Genomic DNA, 17,158 nt, shown 5'->3' with positions numbered 1-17,158 from the left:
AACATCTATTCTTTGGGGGAAGGAAATCCCTAGGAAGCTGAGGATGGTACTGTCTTACAGAGAATATGATCTGGAAAAAATCCTGAGGCAGAGAAGGGATGAAGAAAATCAAATTGATTCCTGATGTGTCTTTGAGGATTTCAGTCCAAGTCTTATGAAACTTAGTGGGAAAGTTTCCTTCTCTTTGCTGGGGGTTGGGCTGGTCCTCAGGGTATCCCCATAACAAAGCAGAGTTATAACTGGTGATAGACACAGGCAGGTAGAACTAAAACATGCAAAAAGATTTTATTGAAGGTGAGAGATTGAATTGTGGCAAGGCTGTCAGGTTTGCTGAGGACAATATATCACATTTAATGCTACTCCTTTCTTTAATCCCGAGTTGATGAAATCTCAGACACTGTTGTAGTCCTGTTTCATGGGTAGTTTAAGTCAAAATGTTACAGAACTACTTAATATCAGAGCCATGAAGAGGCAGAAACCCTGACTTTGAGCACTCACACCAGTTCCTTGGAGTTTTGCATCTCCTGGGGGCTGGATCTGCTTGGAAAGCAAGTTTTCCTTCCTGTGTTTAACCAATTTTTCAGGGTTTCCAGAAACAGGTGCCCATTCCCAGGTAATTTATACAACTGCAAATTCTGTTTTCATGAAATGAGACACCCCTGTCTGAAGCATCTCTCTGAAATGCAATTCCCAGCCCTGAAAACACTATTGACACTTCCAATCTTTAAAAGACAGAGCATCTGAGCCTAAATTCCATTTGAAATGATCTGTTGCATTACAGATCTCAAGCCCTTGGTTTATTTTTTAAAAGGTGATATTAAATATATTAATATATTCCCTTATGAGCTTTTTTTCCTTGGGTATCAGAATGATCATGCACCTTAAATAGCAGCACAGTGCTGAGCACTGGGGGAATGGCTCTACAGTCAAGTTAAGCTTCAAATTTTAATCTCCCTCTGAGCCACATCCTGTTTTCAGTTAACTGATCTCATCAAGGGGAAATTGAACAGAGGAAACCTCTCGAGTTTGGAAAGTACCAAAACTTATCTTTGGTTCCTTTGTGTCATTCAGCACCTCTGAAGGCAGAGGTGAAACAGAGTCACAGGAACTTCTGAGAAGTCTCAAAGTGAGAGAAAAGGAGTGAACTGAGAGCCCAAAAGGAGGAGCTGCCCCTTCGTGCCCAGCCAGAACCTCACCCCGTGGGGTGACACTGATCTGCCTAAAATTAACACCTGACACCTCTTTATAGCCCCAAAGCTAAAAAGCCACGTCCAGAAATCTCTTAAGAAACTTTCTTAGAAACTCATTCACATCCTGGCAGAAAGTGCCAGGGCCCAATTAACTTGCCATGGATTTACCAGCCCTAATGAAGGCGAATGGTTCAGACCCCGAGGACCGGCTGAGGCTGCACCACTTCCCTCCGCCTTTAACTTGGCACTTTTAGTTAAAACACTTTCAGTTAACAGCGGGCCCTGGTGACTCTGCACTCCCGATCTGCATCCGTGAGATCAACACCGACAAATAACTTCAGAGCCCAGAGCGGTAGAGAGGGAAGTGCAAACGAAAGGTCTGTCTGTCTGTGCACACCCAGCACAGGGAGGGGGCAGACTCGGGCGCTCATGGATGTGCCACAACAACCCCTGGGAGCTCTCCCACACTCCCCACACCGGGGGTGGCCGCTGGGCAGCCCCTGCAGAGCCACCTCTGCTTGGGATGTTTAATTTTCAGCAAGAGCCCACCCCAGGGTGTCCCCCAAGTGTCTGGCACAAGGAAAAGCGAACAGATTTGCGTCTGCAACTGTTTCCCTGACTCAATCCTCGCCCAGACCGTGGGTAGGGAGGCAGCAAAGTGAGCTTTGTCAGGGGCAAGCAGGACCTTCAGCTGACAGCGAAACCCTCCTTTGTAGACTCTTCCCTGCACTCTGAGGATTTGCATGTCTCCCTGAGCTGCCTGGGGCTGCCCTGGTGTGGCACCCGATTGAGGGGGAGGCACAGCGGGGTTTGCCCCCCGAGCTGTCCCGGAGGGTCCCCAAGAAGCCCGGTCCCCTAATTGGGGCGGGGGCTCTCCCGGGCGCTCGGGGCTGTGCAGGGCTATCTGGGGCTGACCACACACTTTGCGCTCCGGGCTTTCTGCCCGAGCTCACCGTGTCAGGCAGCACATCCTCCCCCCGCATTCAGGAACCAGCCGCCCGACTCTCCCTCCCAGCCGGCCCGACGAATTCGCTCCCTGCGGCATTTCCTCGCTGGGTTGGCGGTGCCCGCGGGCCGGGGCTGCGCCGGGGGCCGGGGCAGGGGAACCCCCGCGGGTGCGGTTCGTGCTCCGCGCTCCTCCCGGCCGGGGAGAGGCAGCAGCGCCCGGAGCTGCCGGGCCGGGAGCGCCGGGCCCAGGTACGGGAGCGATGGAGGGGACCGGGAGTGATGGAGGGGACAGGGATGGAGGGGATGGGGGGGAGGAATGCAGGGGACAGGGAGGGAGGGATGGAGGGGACAGGGATGGAGGGGATAGGGGGGAGGAATGCAGGGGACAGGGAGGGAGGGATGGAGGGGATTGGGATGAAGGGTTGCAGGGGAGAGGGATGGAGGGATGGAACCCGCAACCCCCCGCCTCCCGCCGCAGGGACCCGCCCGCGCCCCCCAGGCACACACACGGGCCCGGCCCCGCAGGGTCCTGACCGCCCTCCCCGCTCAGCCGCGGTGGGCACCGAGGGACCCCCCGAGCCGGGGCTGCGCGTTCCCGACCCCCCGGCACGGCTCCGAACGGGAACTGCGGGCTGGGGCGGCTCGTCTGCCGCGTCCCCGCATCGCCCACGCTCCGCATCCTGTACCCACCCACGGTCCGCATCCCGCACCCACCCACGGTCCTCCCCCCGGCCCCATCACGGCGGTGCCGTCGCGTTTCATTCCCGGCTCCGGCAGGTCTGGCGGCCCCTGCATTCCCTGCCGAGCTCCCGTGAAATGCCTGCAGAGGCCACGGGAATTGGCTAAGCCAGGCCATGGAAAACCCTCCTTATTCCCAGGGCATGCCCTGCCCGCTGCCCAGAGCTCACCCCACAGGCCTGCCCTGCCCCAGGCAGCATCACTTCATTTTCCCCACCGTTATTAGTCAGTGTGACTTTTGGTATCACTGGGGTAGGTTCTGGTGTGTCAGTGCTGTTACAGGAAAAAAACAGCACTATTATGCTCAGACTGCAGCAGGCCCTGGGTGGAAACTTCCCCAGAGCCACCAGAATCCTTTTGGGCTGCATTTCCCAAAGTGTCCCCTGCACAGCTGTTACCAAAGCCAAGCAGGACACCTTGGCACGAGTGGCTCCAGCTGACCCTGGGAGGGGCACAAGTGTCAGGGGTTTGTGGACTTGAGATTTCCTTTGCTGTTTCACCACTAGTTTTGTGGCTTCAGGAAAATCACTGGCAGCACACCAGTGGCTCAGTTTCTGCATCTGTGAAGTGAAATCATGAATTTTGGCTGCAGGGAATTGAATGTGGCCGGGGATTTACTTTTCAGGAAACAATTCTGTGTGATGGGAACTGACCATAGCTCATCTTTCTACAGGCTAAAAGACTCTGGAAAAAAACCCCCAACCCTTCATTTTAATACATTGTCCATTTTTACGTCATGTTGGAGGGAAATTTTCGATGTGTACAGGAATTTCCTGCTGGTACCTTGTCAAACCCCACTGTGACATTTAGTCAGAGTCTGGCAAACACGTCTCTGTCACTGCGTGGGGTCAGAGCTGCTCGTGGACTTTGAGATATGAGAGTGAGAATGTGTCTTGTTTGACTTCTCCTCACCTGCCAACATCCCCCCCAGATGGCTGAGAACACCAGCAGGGCCCTGCAGGACGTGCCAGGCTCTTCTCCTGGGGAAAACGAGTTCCCTTTTGGATACCCCACCAGCATTTGTGAGGATGTGCCTGGGCAGAAGTACCTGTGCAGCAACTGCAACAACATCCTGAAGAAGGCCCTGCAGACGCTCTGTGGGCACAGGTACTGCTCTGCCTGCCTCGCCTGGATCGTGCGGTACGTCCTGGGCACGGGCATGCCATGGATCGGGGGGATCTGAGAGCTGTCCCTGAGCTCAGGGACAGGGCTGGGGCTCCAGGAAATGTCCCTGAGCTCTGGGACAAGTCTGTGGCTCCAGGAGATCCGAGAGATGTCCCTGAGCTCAGGGACAAGGCTGTGACTCCAGAAGATCTGGAGAGATGTCTCTGAGCTCAGGGACAGGGCTGTGACTCCAGGAGATCCGAGAGATGTCCCTGAGCTCAGGGACAGGGCTGTGACTCCAGGAGATTTGGAGAAATGTCTCTGAGCTCAGGGACAGGGCTGTGACTCCAGGAGATGTCTCTGAGCTCAGGGACAGGGCTGTGGATCCAGGAGTTCCAAGAGCTGTCACTGAGCTCAGGGACAAGGCTGTGGATCCAGGAGATCCAAGAGATGTCCCTGAGCTCAGGGACAAGGCTGTGGCTCCAGGAGATGTCCCTGAGCTCAGGGGCAAGGCTGTGGCTCCAGGAGATCCCAGAGATGTCCCTGACCTCAAGGCTGTGGCTCCAAGAGCTCTGGCAAAATGGGCATTTTCTGTGTTCTGAAAGACTTTAGATTTCATATTACCTTTCCTACATGGAGGTCTTGCATAATTCATGAGATAAATAATTTTCCATCTTTATTCTTGTTTATGATCCAGAGTGCTCTTATGTTACTGAAACAGAGCTAAAATTTATGGGTCTAGTCCTGGTCTAGAAGAATAGAAGAGCAGAGGTGTTTGACATCAGTGTGTTCAGAACTGGCTCTTTACTCAACAGGGATATGGATTACAATTTTCAGGGGTTTATTTGTGTCAGTGCCTATAGAAAGACCTCCTAAACTACACTACACTGACTGATTGATATTTCTTTGTTCTTTCTTTTTGCCAGAAACAATAAAAATGCAATTTGCCAGAAATGTAAGGAGGAAGATCCCGACACTCTGAGTGAGGAAAGTTTGCTGGCAGAAGAAAGGGTGAGTTGGTCACAGCCATTAGTTTATCATTAACCATCACCTGGGCTACCCTGGAGTCATCACTGGACTCCAGTTCAGGAGGGAATGATGTAAAATGTGATGGCAGCTGATGGCTGGACATTTTAACTTAGGCTTTAGTAATCTGGACTTCCCACAGTTTGGGATTTGGAAAAGCAATGGCAGTCCTAGGACTTTCTAATTCCAGGGTCTGCAGTGTAATATCCCACCCTCTTCCATATAAATAACTTTTTATTGTCTCAAAGTAACTGCTGCTTTCCTAGTTTAATAACATGTCTCAGCTTTTAGGGAGTACCTTAATGGATTTTCCCACCTCTTGTTTTCTTGTACCCTTCAAACATGGAGCAGCTGAACATAAAGACTGATAAAAACTATTCCCTGGCAAATGTTTCCTCTGTCATTTCATGGTGCAGATCTCTTGTTGTTGGGTTGTTCTTCAGGCCAATTGCTGAGCTCTTCTGTATCCCAAATTCAAACTGGGCCACAGGGCCCACTCCCAGCTTGTCCTTTCCCTTCCTTTCTCATTCCATGCAGGAACAGCAACACACACTCCTTTTATATACATTTTTTAGGGAAAAATTAACCCAAATAGGCAGCTGCCAGTAAATAAAACACTGTTAATGCTGAACTTGGTGATATCTTGGAAAAAATTCTCAATCCTACAATAAATTTCCCAGAATTTCTGACCATAAATAGGTGCAGCTGAACTGAACTCTGCACTGTCACTGGTGGTCCCTTTGGGATTTCTCTGCCAGGGACTCTGGCTGGGAATTTTTGTGGCTAGAAATAGCCCCTGCTGGGTGTCCAGTGAAGTCAGGAAGATCTGCCTGTGTAGATCACTCACAACAAATGCTGGGTGGATTTTCAGTACCTTTATTGAAATCTGGGCATGGTTTGTAAATATTTCCCTCCTCTATTTGCAAAGATTTCATGGGATATTTGCCCTCCTCTGTGCTGGAATTACCTCCAGAGTGTCCAGAAACTCAGGGCACCTCTTTTAATCGTGCTGGGGGTGGTATTAAAATTATGCAGGATTTCCTAATTTACAAAACAATTGGACTTTTTTTTTTCACGATTAATAAAATGCAAAAATCTGCAGTGCAAAAAATAAAAAACTCAAACCACTCCCATGTGGTCCTCATTTCTCCAGCACTCAGTGCCTGCTGAATGGAAACAGCCCCGATCTGCAGAGCACGTTTAGGAGGTGTTAATGACCTCGATAATTAAATGCATTCATTAAGGGACCCCGTAGTCAGGGTTCTGTCAGCACATTCCTTGCATGGCACATATTTCAGGCTTCTGTGAAAAGAAATGTAAAATAAGAGCTGTAGTTGGCTGGGTGTGTTTTCAGTAAATTTAAAACATGTCAAGCAGTTTATTTTCTAACAATAAGAAATTATTTAATAATTATTTGGCTTCTACTACACTAAGATTAACTTCCTATGTTACAGTATTAGGGCAGTACAGTAAATTTTAAAAAATAAAGGATAATGAAAATAATGGAACACTTTCTGACCAGTGGGGTTTTTTTTCCTTCCTGTGTTTGCTTTCCAGGCTTTTGGTGATGCTGCCATTAATAAAGAGATTTCTGAACTCAAAGTCCACTGTGTGACCCTTGGATGCAGCTGGTCTGGGATCATGAAAGATTTTGAGGTATGTTTAAAGTGACTTTATTTGGATTAACTGAAAGTGGGGCAGGGATAGTGAAACCAAGTTCTCAGCAAACAAATTAGTGCAGCATCATGAGAATCTGTGACAACATTGTGATGTCTACCAACAAAACATCTAAAACATCATCATTTTTTTCAGGCTGATCTGAAGGTAAAATATTTAAATGGGCAACATTTGTAAATCTGCCAAGCAAATTAGAATAATGGGAGAGATCTGGGCCCAGGATCGTGTTATTTTCAAACAAAAGCACTTGGCCAGCCCAAGGCAGACCCTGTGTCTGAACTTACCAAATGTTTGGGTTTGGGGTTTTTTTTCAAGAATTAACAAAAAAGCCCCAGAGAAGCTGGTGAATTTTCCCCCAGTGATGTCGTGACTGAGCAGTGGGACTTTACCCACCGAGCTGGGCTGTTTCTAGAGAAGGTGAGTCAGCAGTTCATTAACCAGGGGCTGCTCTGTCACTTCTGCCTTGCAGGAGCACCAGAGCCTGTGTGACTATGCCCTGATCCCCTGTCACACGGGCTGTGGGCACGTGGTGATGAGGAGGAAACTGGCAGAGCACTTGGAGAACGGCTGTGCCAACAACGTGACGCTGTGCCAGCAGTGCCAGCGGTGCCTGCCTGGCACTGAGCACCAGGTGAGGACACTGCTCCTGCCAACTGGGGCTTTGGGTTGCTATCCTAGATAATCCATCAGGCCAATTCCCCACCCTGACTGCAGTTCTGGGCCCTTCAGGTCAGGAAAGAGATTGAGGGGCTGGAGTGGGACCAGAGAAGAGCAACGAGGCTGGAGAAGGGACTGGATGTGGCACTGAGTGTCCTCTTAAACACCTCCAGGGACAGAGAATCCAACATGTCTTGATCCAACCCCACTGTGATTACCAGCCCAGGGCACGGAGTGATCACAGTGGGGTTGGATCAAGGGTTGGGCTTGATGATCTCAGAGGTCTCTCCCAACCCAACTGAGAAGAGCAACGAGGCTGGAGAAGGGACTGGAGCACAAGTGCTGTGGGGAGAGGCTGAGGGAGCTGGGGGTGTTCAGCCTGGAGAAGAGGAGGCTCAGAGGTGACCTCAGCACTGTCTGGAACTGCCTGAAGGGAAGTTCTGGCCAGGTGGGGGTTGGTCTCTTCTCCCAGGCACTCAGCAATAAGACAAGGGGGCACGATGGGCTCAAGCTCTGCCAGGGGAAATTGAAGCTGGAGAGCAGGAAAAAGTTCTTTGCAGAGAGAGTGCTCAGGCATTGGAATGGGCTGCCCAGAGAGGGGGTGGATTCCCCTTCCCTGGAGGTTTTTCAGCTGAGCTTGGCCGTGGCACTGAGTGCCATGATCTGGTAAAGGGACTGGAGTTGGACCAAGGGTTGGACTTGATGATCTCAGAGGTCTTTTCCAACCCAATCCATTCTATGATTCTATGATTTCACTCAGAGAATATTTAATTTTCCTGAGTTTGCTACTTTTTTCACAAACTCTTAAAAAATCACAGAATTCCAGACTATTCTGAGCTGGAAGGGACCCACCAGGATCATCAGGTCCAACTCTTCAGTCAATGGCCCACACAGGGAATTGAACCCATGACCTTGGTGTTATTACAACCAAGTTTTCACCAACTGAGCTGATCTCAGGGTTTCCAGGAAAAATGAGCTGTGTGTTGGAGGGAAAACTGAGCTGTGTGTGGTAATTTTCCTCCTCAGAAAGGGAAGTACCTGTCTGCTCTCTCAGGCCTGGGCCAGCCCATGGTTTAGCTCTGGAAAGAAAACCCAGCCCATCATTTCATGTTCTCAAAACACATCCCTGAGTGAGGAAGGGGAGAAGCAGAAAAGCCCAGACAGTAGCAGGGAAGAGATCTGGAAAGTGGCTGGAGTTTTATTCAGAACAAAATCACCCACAAATTTATAATGCAGGACTCTGTCAGGTTTTATTTCTTAAGGTACAATCAGATGCAATAATCCAAATTATCAGCAGTGTCCAGGAGCCAGGAGGGTCATACTCTGAATCTGCCACAAATTTCTCAGTAACTATTTAAACACACTTTGTATTTTTTATGGTATTTGCTCAAAATAGTGAATATTGTTCCCTCCAAATGACTCAATAAGTGCCAGCCTTGGAGTTTTGTCCTGGCATGGGGGTGGAGTGTCCAAGACCCTCCTGGCAGGAGGCTGGGGAGTATTTCAAAGGTGTGAGTGGCAGGGGGGACTCTGCATGTCCCAACTGCCACCCCTTGGTGCCCTTCCACACCCAGAGCTGGGGGATTACTCAGCAAGGGGGTACCCTCTGCCCTGGGGCAGGAACAGGGTGCTCTGTGCCAACCTGCCCCTTGGGAAGCTTCCTGAATCCTCTGTAGGTTCTGCAAGTAGGATTTGGGTGCTGCTCTCCCTCCCTCCCTCCCTCCCTCTTATTCATATTCAGGTCTTGGGATTTTTGCGTTTCTCTATTTTAAGAAAACTTCTCTCCCTCTCAAGAAATGAGTGATCTGAGGGCTCAGAGAGCAGAAAGGAAGGAAATAAAGGCATATTTTGTGCAACAGCAAGATAAAGAGTGTTAAAAACTGAGTTAGGGAGGGAGAAAAACCTGTGGCTGCATTTCTGAGAATCAAAAGAGAAACCTCAGGGCTGGTATGAAAAGGAGTTAATAAAGATTAACCCCAGTGGCCTGACAGTGTGAATGGAAAGCTGAGAGGTGCTGTGTTCAGTCCAGATATTCCAATAGTGGCAGGGGAATTCCTGCTGGTGTCCCAAATGCCAGGGTGACCCTGCATTTAATCCTGTGCTGAATCATTATTTTTTAGGAACACTCATGTGAAGGCAGTTTATGTAAGGAACAAAAACCTGTGCAAACAGAAACAGCACCAAAGGAAAAGGTGGGTAAAAGATGAGTGGGTGCAATGCAGTGTTGTGTCAATTAATAAAATTCTCACTTCTTCGTGGAGATTAAAGGGCACCTGAGAACATCTTCAGATACAGCAGTTGTGTCTGGGTGCTCTTGACATCCCAGCAAAGCTTTGCTGCCTTCTCCTTCCTGCTCCCACAATTAACTTTAGTCAGTTATCTTCCTAATTAATCTTATAAAGTGGGGAAATCCTTGTTTGCTTTCATCCACTCAGGGAGAGCCACATGAGCAGGAGAGGATTGTGCTGCAGGGAAGTGTATTTAAAGCATTTTATTGATGAGAAGTTGTGGTTTGTTAAATTATATTCTGTCATTCTGGGGCCTGTCAGATGGGCAATTTACTGCAAGAAACTTGCCATCAATCACCTCTTAATTGATCTGCCATCAGTTTTTAAAGCTGGATGGACACTCTAAGCTGTAATAATGCCCTGACTAGAGTTGACCTGATTTACAGCTGCTGGGAATGTGGCCTGGCTGTTTGTAGGGAAATAAAACAATCCCTTTAACTGGCATTTGATTGTTTTCTCTCCTTTTTGTCAGCAGAGCCTCTCTCCATCCTCAGCCAACAAGGATGGGTGTCGTTTTTCTGAAGTGGGCTGTTCATTTTGGGTGAGTGAAACAGGTCCCTTCAGGAGGGTCCCAGACGTTCCCCTCTGGTTTGGGTCTGTCTCTCACAACAGAAGCAGCACTTCTTTAGTTCTTTAGAAGCATTTTAGTTGCCTTCTCTCCTCTTTTGTGCACAGTACAGGTATTAAATATTGGCTTATCTGGGAATCTTGCTGGGACTCTGCCTGGCATCTTGTTTAATACCAGAATTGCCACCAGTTGTTTTAATGTAGAATATGGACATGATTGGACTTGAAGATCTTAAAGGTCTTTCCAGCCTTAGCAATTCTATGAACCCACACATGTAGCCTGAACTTGAGGACTTCCTGGCTTTGCCCTCTGCATGTCTGTGATGTATCTACACCTGCATCTTGCAGCTCTTTCATCCCTGCCCCTCCCAGAAAGCTGCAGAACTGCTGGGTTTGTCCCCAGGCCAGTGGTGGTGGCCACAGAGTGTGCTGACAGTGTCACCTTCCTGCAGGGGAGCAAAGAGAAGCTGAAGGAGCACGAAAAATCCGCTGTGGGGGCCCACATGCTGCTGCTGCTGCAGCACATGAGGCAGCTGAGGGGAACCTTGTGCTGTGCTGCCAGGGCTGCCCCTGGTGCCACTCCCCTGGCAGAGCTGAACCTCAGTGGGGCAGGGAAAGGCATCTCCAGCCTGGACACCAGTGGGGAGCTGCAGCTGGACTGCCTGCCTGGCTCTGCTGCCCCTGAGGAGGAGGAGGCTGTGCTGCAGCAGCTGCTGAGGGAGAAGGTGGTGTCAGAGCTGGAGAACAAGCTGCTGGTGTTCGAGAACATCGTGGCAGTGCTCAACAAGGAGGTGGAGAGCTCCAGCATGGAGATCTTGGCCTTCCGCAGGCAGAGCGAGCTGGACCAGAACATCATCCGAGGCCTCGAGCTGAAGGTAAAGAGCTACAACATCCCTGTCTGTGCTCTCCTTCCAAGGACAACAACCACTGATGCTTACCAGGGAGAGGGATCAGGGCAGGGACCTGGGGAGTGCTACATTCTGGACATATCTACAGGATGCTTTTGTTGTTCTGGATAAATTTCCAAGTGGGAATCTCTGGTATTTGTTCTCTAAATCCATGTTTAGATACTGAGATGTCCCTGAGGGTTCTGGATGTTCAGAGCTTGCCAGGATCAGGCTGTGAGCAGGAGCAGGATAGTTGTTTAATGACTGATCCTCTCACAGCAGCACTTTGCCTGGAGGACCAAACAACCATCCATGGGGTTGTTTGGACACAGCTGTCACTTAGAGAGAAATCAGAGGAGCTTCTAAGAACATGGGGACTCCAGAGCGATGCAACCTGGCCAGGGGCCTGTCTGTGGGTGCTCCCTGTCCCCCAGGGCTGAGGGTGCTGCTCCCTGTTCCCCAGGGCTGTTCCCGGGGCTGAGGGTGCTCCCTGTCCCCCAGGTGTGAGGGTGCTGCTCCCTCTTCCCAGTCACAGGGTGCTCCCTGTGCTCCCTGTACCAGGTCTCAGGGTGCTCCCTGTCCCCACTCACAGGGTGCTCCCTGTCCCCCCTCTCAGGGTGCCCCCTGTGCCCCCTCTCAGGGTGCTCCCTGTGCCCCCTGTCCCCCCTCTCAGGGTGCTCCCTGTCCCCACTCTCAGGGTGCTCCCTGTGCCCCCTGTGTCCCCTCTCAGGGTGCTCCCTGTGCCCCCTGTGCCCCCTCTCAGGGTGCTCCCTGTGCCCCCTGTGCCCCCTCTCCGGGTGCTCCCTGTCCGCAGGTGGCGGAGCTGCAGCGGTGCCTGGCACAGAAGGACGTGGGGCTGAGCCGCCTGCACAAGAGCCTGCTGTGCTCTGAGCAGGCCTCCCACGATGGCACCTTCCTGTGGAAGATCACTGAGGTGGGCAGGAAGCTGCAGGACTCTGTGACTGGCAGGACAGTGGGCTTGTACTCTCCAGGTGAGACACAGTGTGGGGCTGTGTGTCTGCACACCCTCCTTTCTCCAGGGCACTGCCTCTCTCTGCTCCTGCCAACGGGACCTTTAGAACATCCCCTAAACCAGGGTGCTGTTTATGCAAAGATTTGTAATAATCCAGGGCAGCTTTTCCAGGGAGTTGTGCTCTATTCTGGGCTCCCATTCTGCACTTTGCCCCCCACCCCAGCTCCTTGCAGTGGCATTTGCTGGTCCCTCCCTCCCACCCCACAGCTCCTGTGGCACCGCAGGGCACTCCTGCTGCAGCCATTTCCCATGTGGGAAGTAATTGGATTAGGGAAAACACACTTGTGTGGCTAATAACAGGTGATTTTCACCGAGGCAGGAGGCACTGAAAGGATCCCAACCACTGGATTTCCATTGTCTGTGGTCTCCAGGGGCTCTCATTTCCCCTTTCTCCTCTGTGTGAGAGCAAACCTTGGCACACGCCGCCTCCTCCTGCATTCAGAACACCCATTGTGTCTTTTGGTGTTTATCAGAGGAGGCTTTAATAACACAGAGTTCTGGTTTGCAGCTTTCTACACAGCCAAGTATGGCTACAAGGTGTGCCTGAGGGTGTACCTGAATGGGGATGGGACAGGGAAGGGCACCCACATGTCCCTGTTCTTCGTGGTCATGAAAGGAGACTACGATGCTCTGCTCCCCTGGCCCTTCAGGCACAAGGTAAGAGGAGAAACCTTTCCTTGCCTATCCCAGCCTAAACCCTCTGCTTCTCCCAGGCAGCACAAGGGCACTTCTGCTCTGGTTGGGTGGAAGTTGGAATGCTTTCCTCTTTTCCTCTCCAAAGGCCATCCTGGGTAATACTTTGACTGGAGTCACTTCCAGGGAAAGCTGTTCCTGCTGATATTCCACACTTGGCCTGGTAGGCTTTTCAAACACCTGAACGTGGTGTCCGAGCTATTCCAACCTGTGTCCAGCTGGGCTAAAGCCAAGACACTTTTTCTCCTGGCTCTTGCCAAGCGTGGATAATATCAGTTTATGAGGGGATTTGCTGCCTGGAGGTGTCAGAAGGGCGAGGTGGGAATTCCACTTACAAAACTGCCACAGGTGTCTCATGTGCCCTGGTCTTACTTTGTCTCTCCTAAATGTGATCTGATAATGGCAACAATGGTAGAAAGGCAGTGCAACCATGGCAGGGCCTGATCTCTGCTCTGCCCTTGCCTTTGTGTGATAATAATTCCACAAGCCCATCACATAAATAGCTTTACTACCAGTTAGCAGCCAAAAAATTAGAAATCAAAGTTCCCAATCCTCACTGTATTAAAAGATTATTGCATACATTTCAGATTTGAAGGTAAAGAACACTGAGTTAATAACAGAGGTAGTAAGATGGGGAGATTCTGTACTGGTGTTTAGGTTGTGTCTTTTCCATATCTGTGCACAGGCAACTGAGCTGTTTCTTCTGCTTCCAAACCACAATATCAGAATAAACTTAATGACTGTAACCAAACCCAGGGTTTGTTTAAGTTGCTGGAAAGAGAGGAAAAAAGCATCTGGACTGTACAGTCCTCTACCAAGAAATAATTCCTTCCTTGATTTAATTTAACTTTGTTTAATGGGTGGCAAAGTTTTAAACCTTCCATCTGGGAACTGTCACAATCCGTCCTGTTCGCACGAGCTGACGCAGCCTGTCGGGAGCATTCCTTCCAGTTTGGGTGCAATTATCAGAGCAGCATCAGCTGCTTTTGCAGCTCTTCTGTCCCTGAGGTGTTCTGATTCGTGTTTCCCTCCTGTGACATCCCGTGTTTTGCAGGTGACATTCATGTTGCTGGACCAGAACAACCGGGAGCACGTGATCGACGCCTTCCGCCCGGACCTGACCTCCGCGTCCTTCCAGCGGCCCCTGCACGACATGAACGTGGCCAGTGGCTGCCCCATGTTCCTGCCCCTGGCCAAGCTGCAGTCCTCCAGGTATGCCTACGTGAAGGAGGACACCCTCTTCCTCAAGTGCATCATTGAAAGCAATTAGCAAACCCTGAGATTGTCTGGGGCACCACCCACCGAACGTCAGCAGTTCATGGGGGAAAACCATCACTCTGAGACCCTGGGTGGGGTCTTGTGTGCACACAAACTCCACCTGTGTCACCTGGAGGTGCCCTGTGCAGGGGCTGCCAAGGAACCTCCCAGTGCCCACAAACCCCACCTGTATCACCTGGAGGTGCCCTGTGCAGGGGCTGCCAAGGGACCTCCCAGTGCCCACAAACCCCACCTGTATCACCTGGAGGTGCCCTGTGCAGGGGCTGCCAAGGGACCTCCCAGTGCCCACAAACCCCACCTGTGTCACCTGGAGGTGCCCTGTGCAGGGGCTGCCAAGGGACCTCCCAGTGCCCACAAACCCCACCTGTATCACCTGGAGGTGCCCTGTGCAGGGGCTGCCAAGGGACCTCCCAGTGCCCACGGAATGTGCTGCTGCCCATGGAAAGGGGATTATTCCACCCAAACAGCCCATTTCCCTGGGTTAGGTGTTGGTCACAGCCAGCCCAGCCCCACAGAGGGACCTGTGGGGAGGACACTCCTGCCCCACACCTGCCCAGCTGTGGGGGTGGCTCTGCTGGGGGTTCCTGGCACAGTGAGGCTCAATTCCCTGGCAGCCCCTTGGAGGGACAGGTTTGGGGGTGCAGTGGGAAGGCTGAGCTGTCCCGCCCTCTGTGCAGGAGGGGCAGAGCCATTCCCTGCCAGCTTGCACTGCCTGGCAGCCCCAGGTGTCCCTCCCTGTGCTCTTGGATGACCTCAGTGCTGTGGGCAGCACTGGTGGCTCCAGTCCCTGCACTGGGGGATTCGTTTCTTTATTTATTTTACACCTCTATTTATAAGCCCTGTAGAGAAATGTTGTGTTGCATCAGCAGTTGGGGCCAGATGACACTGAGCCTTGGAATTGCTCTGCATTTCCAGAGGAGCTGTTTGACTTTCCTACTGCAGAGCTGGAGCTCTGGGGCTTGGAAATCCCTGGAAAACCAGGGGTCTGCTCCAGGCAGGGCAAGGACCCCCCAGGGCCTTTGGTTTAAAGTGTCCAGTCACTTCCTGAACCCTCAAGGCAAGTGACTTATTGGAAATCATTGATTTTTAATTGTTTAATTCTTTTCATGTTTAAGTGTTTTCACACAAACAGAAGTAACTGCAAAGTGCTTTTCCCTTTTTTTAATAGAAGTAAGTAATTAATAATTATTCTTTTTATATGGAAGACCAGCTTGGGACTGGCTGGATGTTAGTGAAATCTCTTGTTTCAATCTTGACAACATCCTTTAAAATAATTAGTTGTGATAAAGTATCACATTTCAAAAACACCCACCCCATAAACAAGTATCTATCAGGGCTTGTTTGGGAAGAACAGGATATTCTTTGCCATCACAGACACAGAGTCTCTCTCTGTGTCTTTTCCTCTATTCCATATTTAAAATGTTCTTTCAGGGACAGAAAGTTATTTTTCCAGCCCCTGTAACCACACTGGAGTCATTTGCCTAAAAATATTACGCTTCTTGTGGCTGTATCACTTTGACAAGTGCTGTATTTATTACAATAATTCATATTTTCTTACAATTTTATTTATTTCCTAAATAAAGCTGGCTGGCTTAAGAAAGGTTTGGGTGTTATTTTTGCTGTAAAACAGAGAGTTGAACAGCTTGGAGATGTGATGATGGGGGTTTGTTACAGGAAAAGCTGAATTGTGCTACAACATCTTTCTTTCTTTCCTTTCCTTCCTTTTCCTTCTTTCTCTTCCTTCTTCTCCTTCCTTCCCTTCCTTCCCTTCCTTCCCTTCCTTCCCTTCCTTCCCTCCCTCCCTCCCTCCCTCCCTCCCTCCCTCCCTCCCTCCCTCCCTCCCTCCCTCCCTCCCTCCCTCCCTTCCTTCCTTCCTTCCTTCCTTCCTTCCTTCCTTCCTTCCTTCCTTCCTTCCTTCCTTCCTTCCTTCCTTCCTTCCTTCCTTCCTTCCTTCCTTCCTTCCTTCCTTCCTTCCTTCCTTCCTTCCTTCCTTCCTTCCTTCCTTCCTTCCTTCCTTCCTTCCCTTCCTTCCTTCCCTTCCTTCCCTTCCTTTCCTTCCTTTCCTTCCTTCCCTCCTTCCCTCCTTCCCTCCCTCCTTCCTTCCTTCCCTCCCTCCTTCCTTCCTTCCCTCCCTCCTTCCTTCCTTCCTTCCCTCCCTCCTTCCTTCCTTCCCTCCCTCCTTCCTTCCTTCCCTCCCTCCTTCCTTCCCTCCCTCCTTCCTTCCCTCCCTCCTTCCCTCCTTCCTTCCCTCCTTCCTGGGGAGAGGAATGTCCCTTCCAAGCCATGCTGAGGAAGGACACCATTCCCAGAACCCCCATCCCCTCCCACCTTCCAGCCCTTCCAGCCTCCTCGTGCCTTACACAGTTGCCCAGAGCACACAGGAAGAGCTAAATGCAAAACCAAGATGAATATGGACCAAATCCATGCTAAATAAACAAAAAACCACGAACCCCAATGCCTGACACTCTCCCTTTGACAGGCACAGCTGGCACAATGTCAGATTGAACTGCTCTGATTGTGATTAGAGCCCCAGCACTGGGGCAGCATCCCTGGGAATGGCCCCAAGGAGCTGGACACTCCAGATCTTCATTTCCAAACCTTCAGGCACAGAACTCCCCTGGGAAGGAAGTGGCTGACACTTCCAGGAGCTGAAATCTGACTGATATCAAGGCTTCTCTCATCCATTGAATCCCTCCTACTGTGAAAAGGAGCAGCCAAAGTATTTTTTTTTATTTTGGCTTGGATCAAATCAAACGAGGCAGAAAAATCAAGGAGAATTTTACTGAGTTACATCAGCTCTGTGTTCAATGGCCAAGCTGGCAAAGAGTCCCAGTGCTCCTGGAGCTCTGAAATAATCAAGGACAAGGTTTGCAGGGAAAGAAAATCATTTTGAATGGACCAATAAAGCTGGAAAAAACCAGGGAAATTTTCAGCTTAGAAGTTTCAGGACATGATAAGAACTCAAACCTTGCACTCAGTGGCTTTGAGCTCAAATTGGTTGTGTTGGCCAACCAGGGGGTTTCAGGCCCTCGGAGCAGAGGGAATGCTGGCCAAGAGAGAGAGGGAATTCTG

The 17,158-nt window shown here is 50.6% G+C and overlaps 1 protein-coding gene across 2 annotated transcripts; it reads left to right on the top strand.

The window, feature by feature from the left end:
* Positions 1–1,453: 1,453 nt before the first annotated feature.
* TRAF1 (TNF receptor associated factor 1) lies at positions 1,454–15,688 on the top strand. 2 transcript variants are annotated; one of them, XM_071574587.1, is made up of 11 exons: positions 1,454–2,387; positions 3,550–4,016; positions 4,907–4,991; positions 6,564–6,662; positions 7,153–7,314; positions 9,461–9,532; positions 10,101–10,169; positions 10,648–11,070; positions 11,897–12,074; positions 12,624–12,772; positions 13,863–15,688. In XM_071574587.1, exons 2-11 carry the CDS (start codon positions 3,808–3,810, stop codon positions 14,076–14,078), a joined length of 1,662 nt encoding a protein of 553 aa, XP_071430688.1. In that variant the 5' UTR covers positions 1,454–2,387; positions 3,550–3,807; the 3' UTR covers positions 14,079–15,688. The 2 variants fall into 2 exon arrangements, with proteins under 2 accessions (XP_071430688.1, XP_071430689.1); XM_071574588.1 differs by having other exon boundaries at positions 1,455–2,387; positions 10,104–10,169.
* The last annotated feature ends 1,470 nt before the right edge of the window (positions 15,689–17,158 follow it).

Source organism: Pithys albifrons, chromosome 20, assembly GCF_047495875.1.
Source record: "Pithys albifrons albifrons isolate INPA30051 chromosome 20, PitAlb_v1, whole genome shotgun sequence".
Taxonomy (NCBI): Eukaryota; Metazoa; Chordata; class Aves; order Passeriformes; family Thamnophilidae; genus Pithys; species Pithys albifrons.
The sequence above is the reverse complement of the archived record's forward strand: the minus strand, read 5'-3'. Positions and strand labels throughout refer to the sequence as shown.

Bases quoted from the DNA above. Each gene is read 5' to 3' on its own strand.
- TRAF1 (XM_071574587.1), top strand. From the start codon at position 3,808: ATGGCTGAGAACACCAGCAGGGCCCTGCAGGACGTGCCAGGCTCTTCT. The intron at 9,533-10,100 runs GTGGGTAAAAGA...CCTTTTTGTCAG, and splicing joins AAACAGCACCAAAGGAAAAG to CAGAGCCTCTCTCCATCCTC. The intron at 10,170-10,647 runs GTGAGTGAAACA...ACCTTCCTGCAG, and splicing joins AAGTGGGCTGTTCATTTTGG to GGGAGCAAAGAGAAGCTGAA.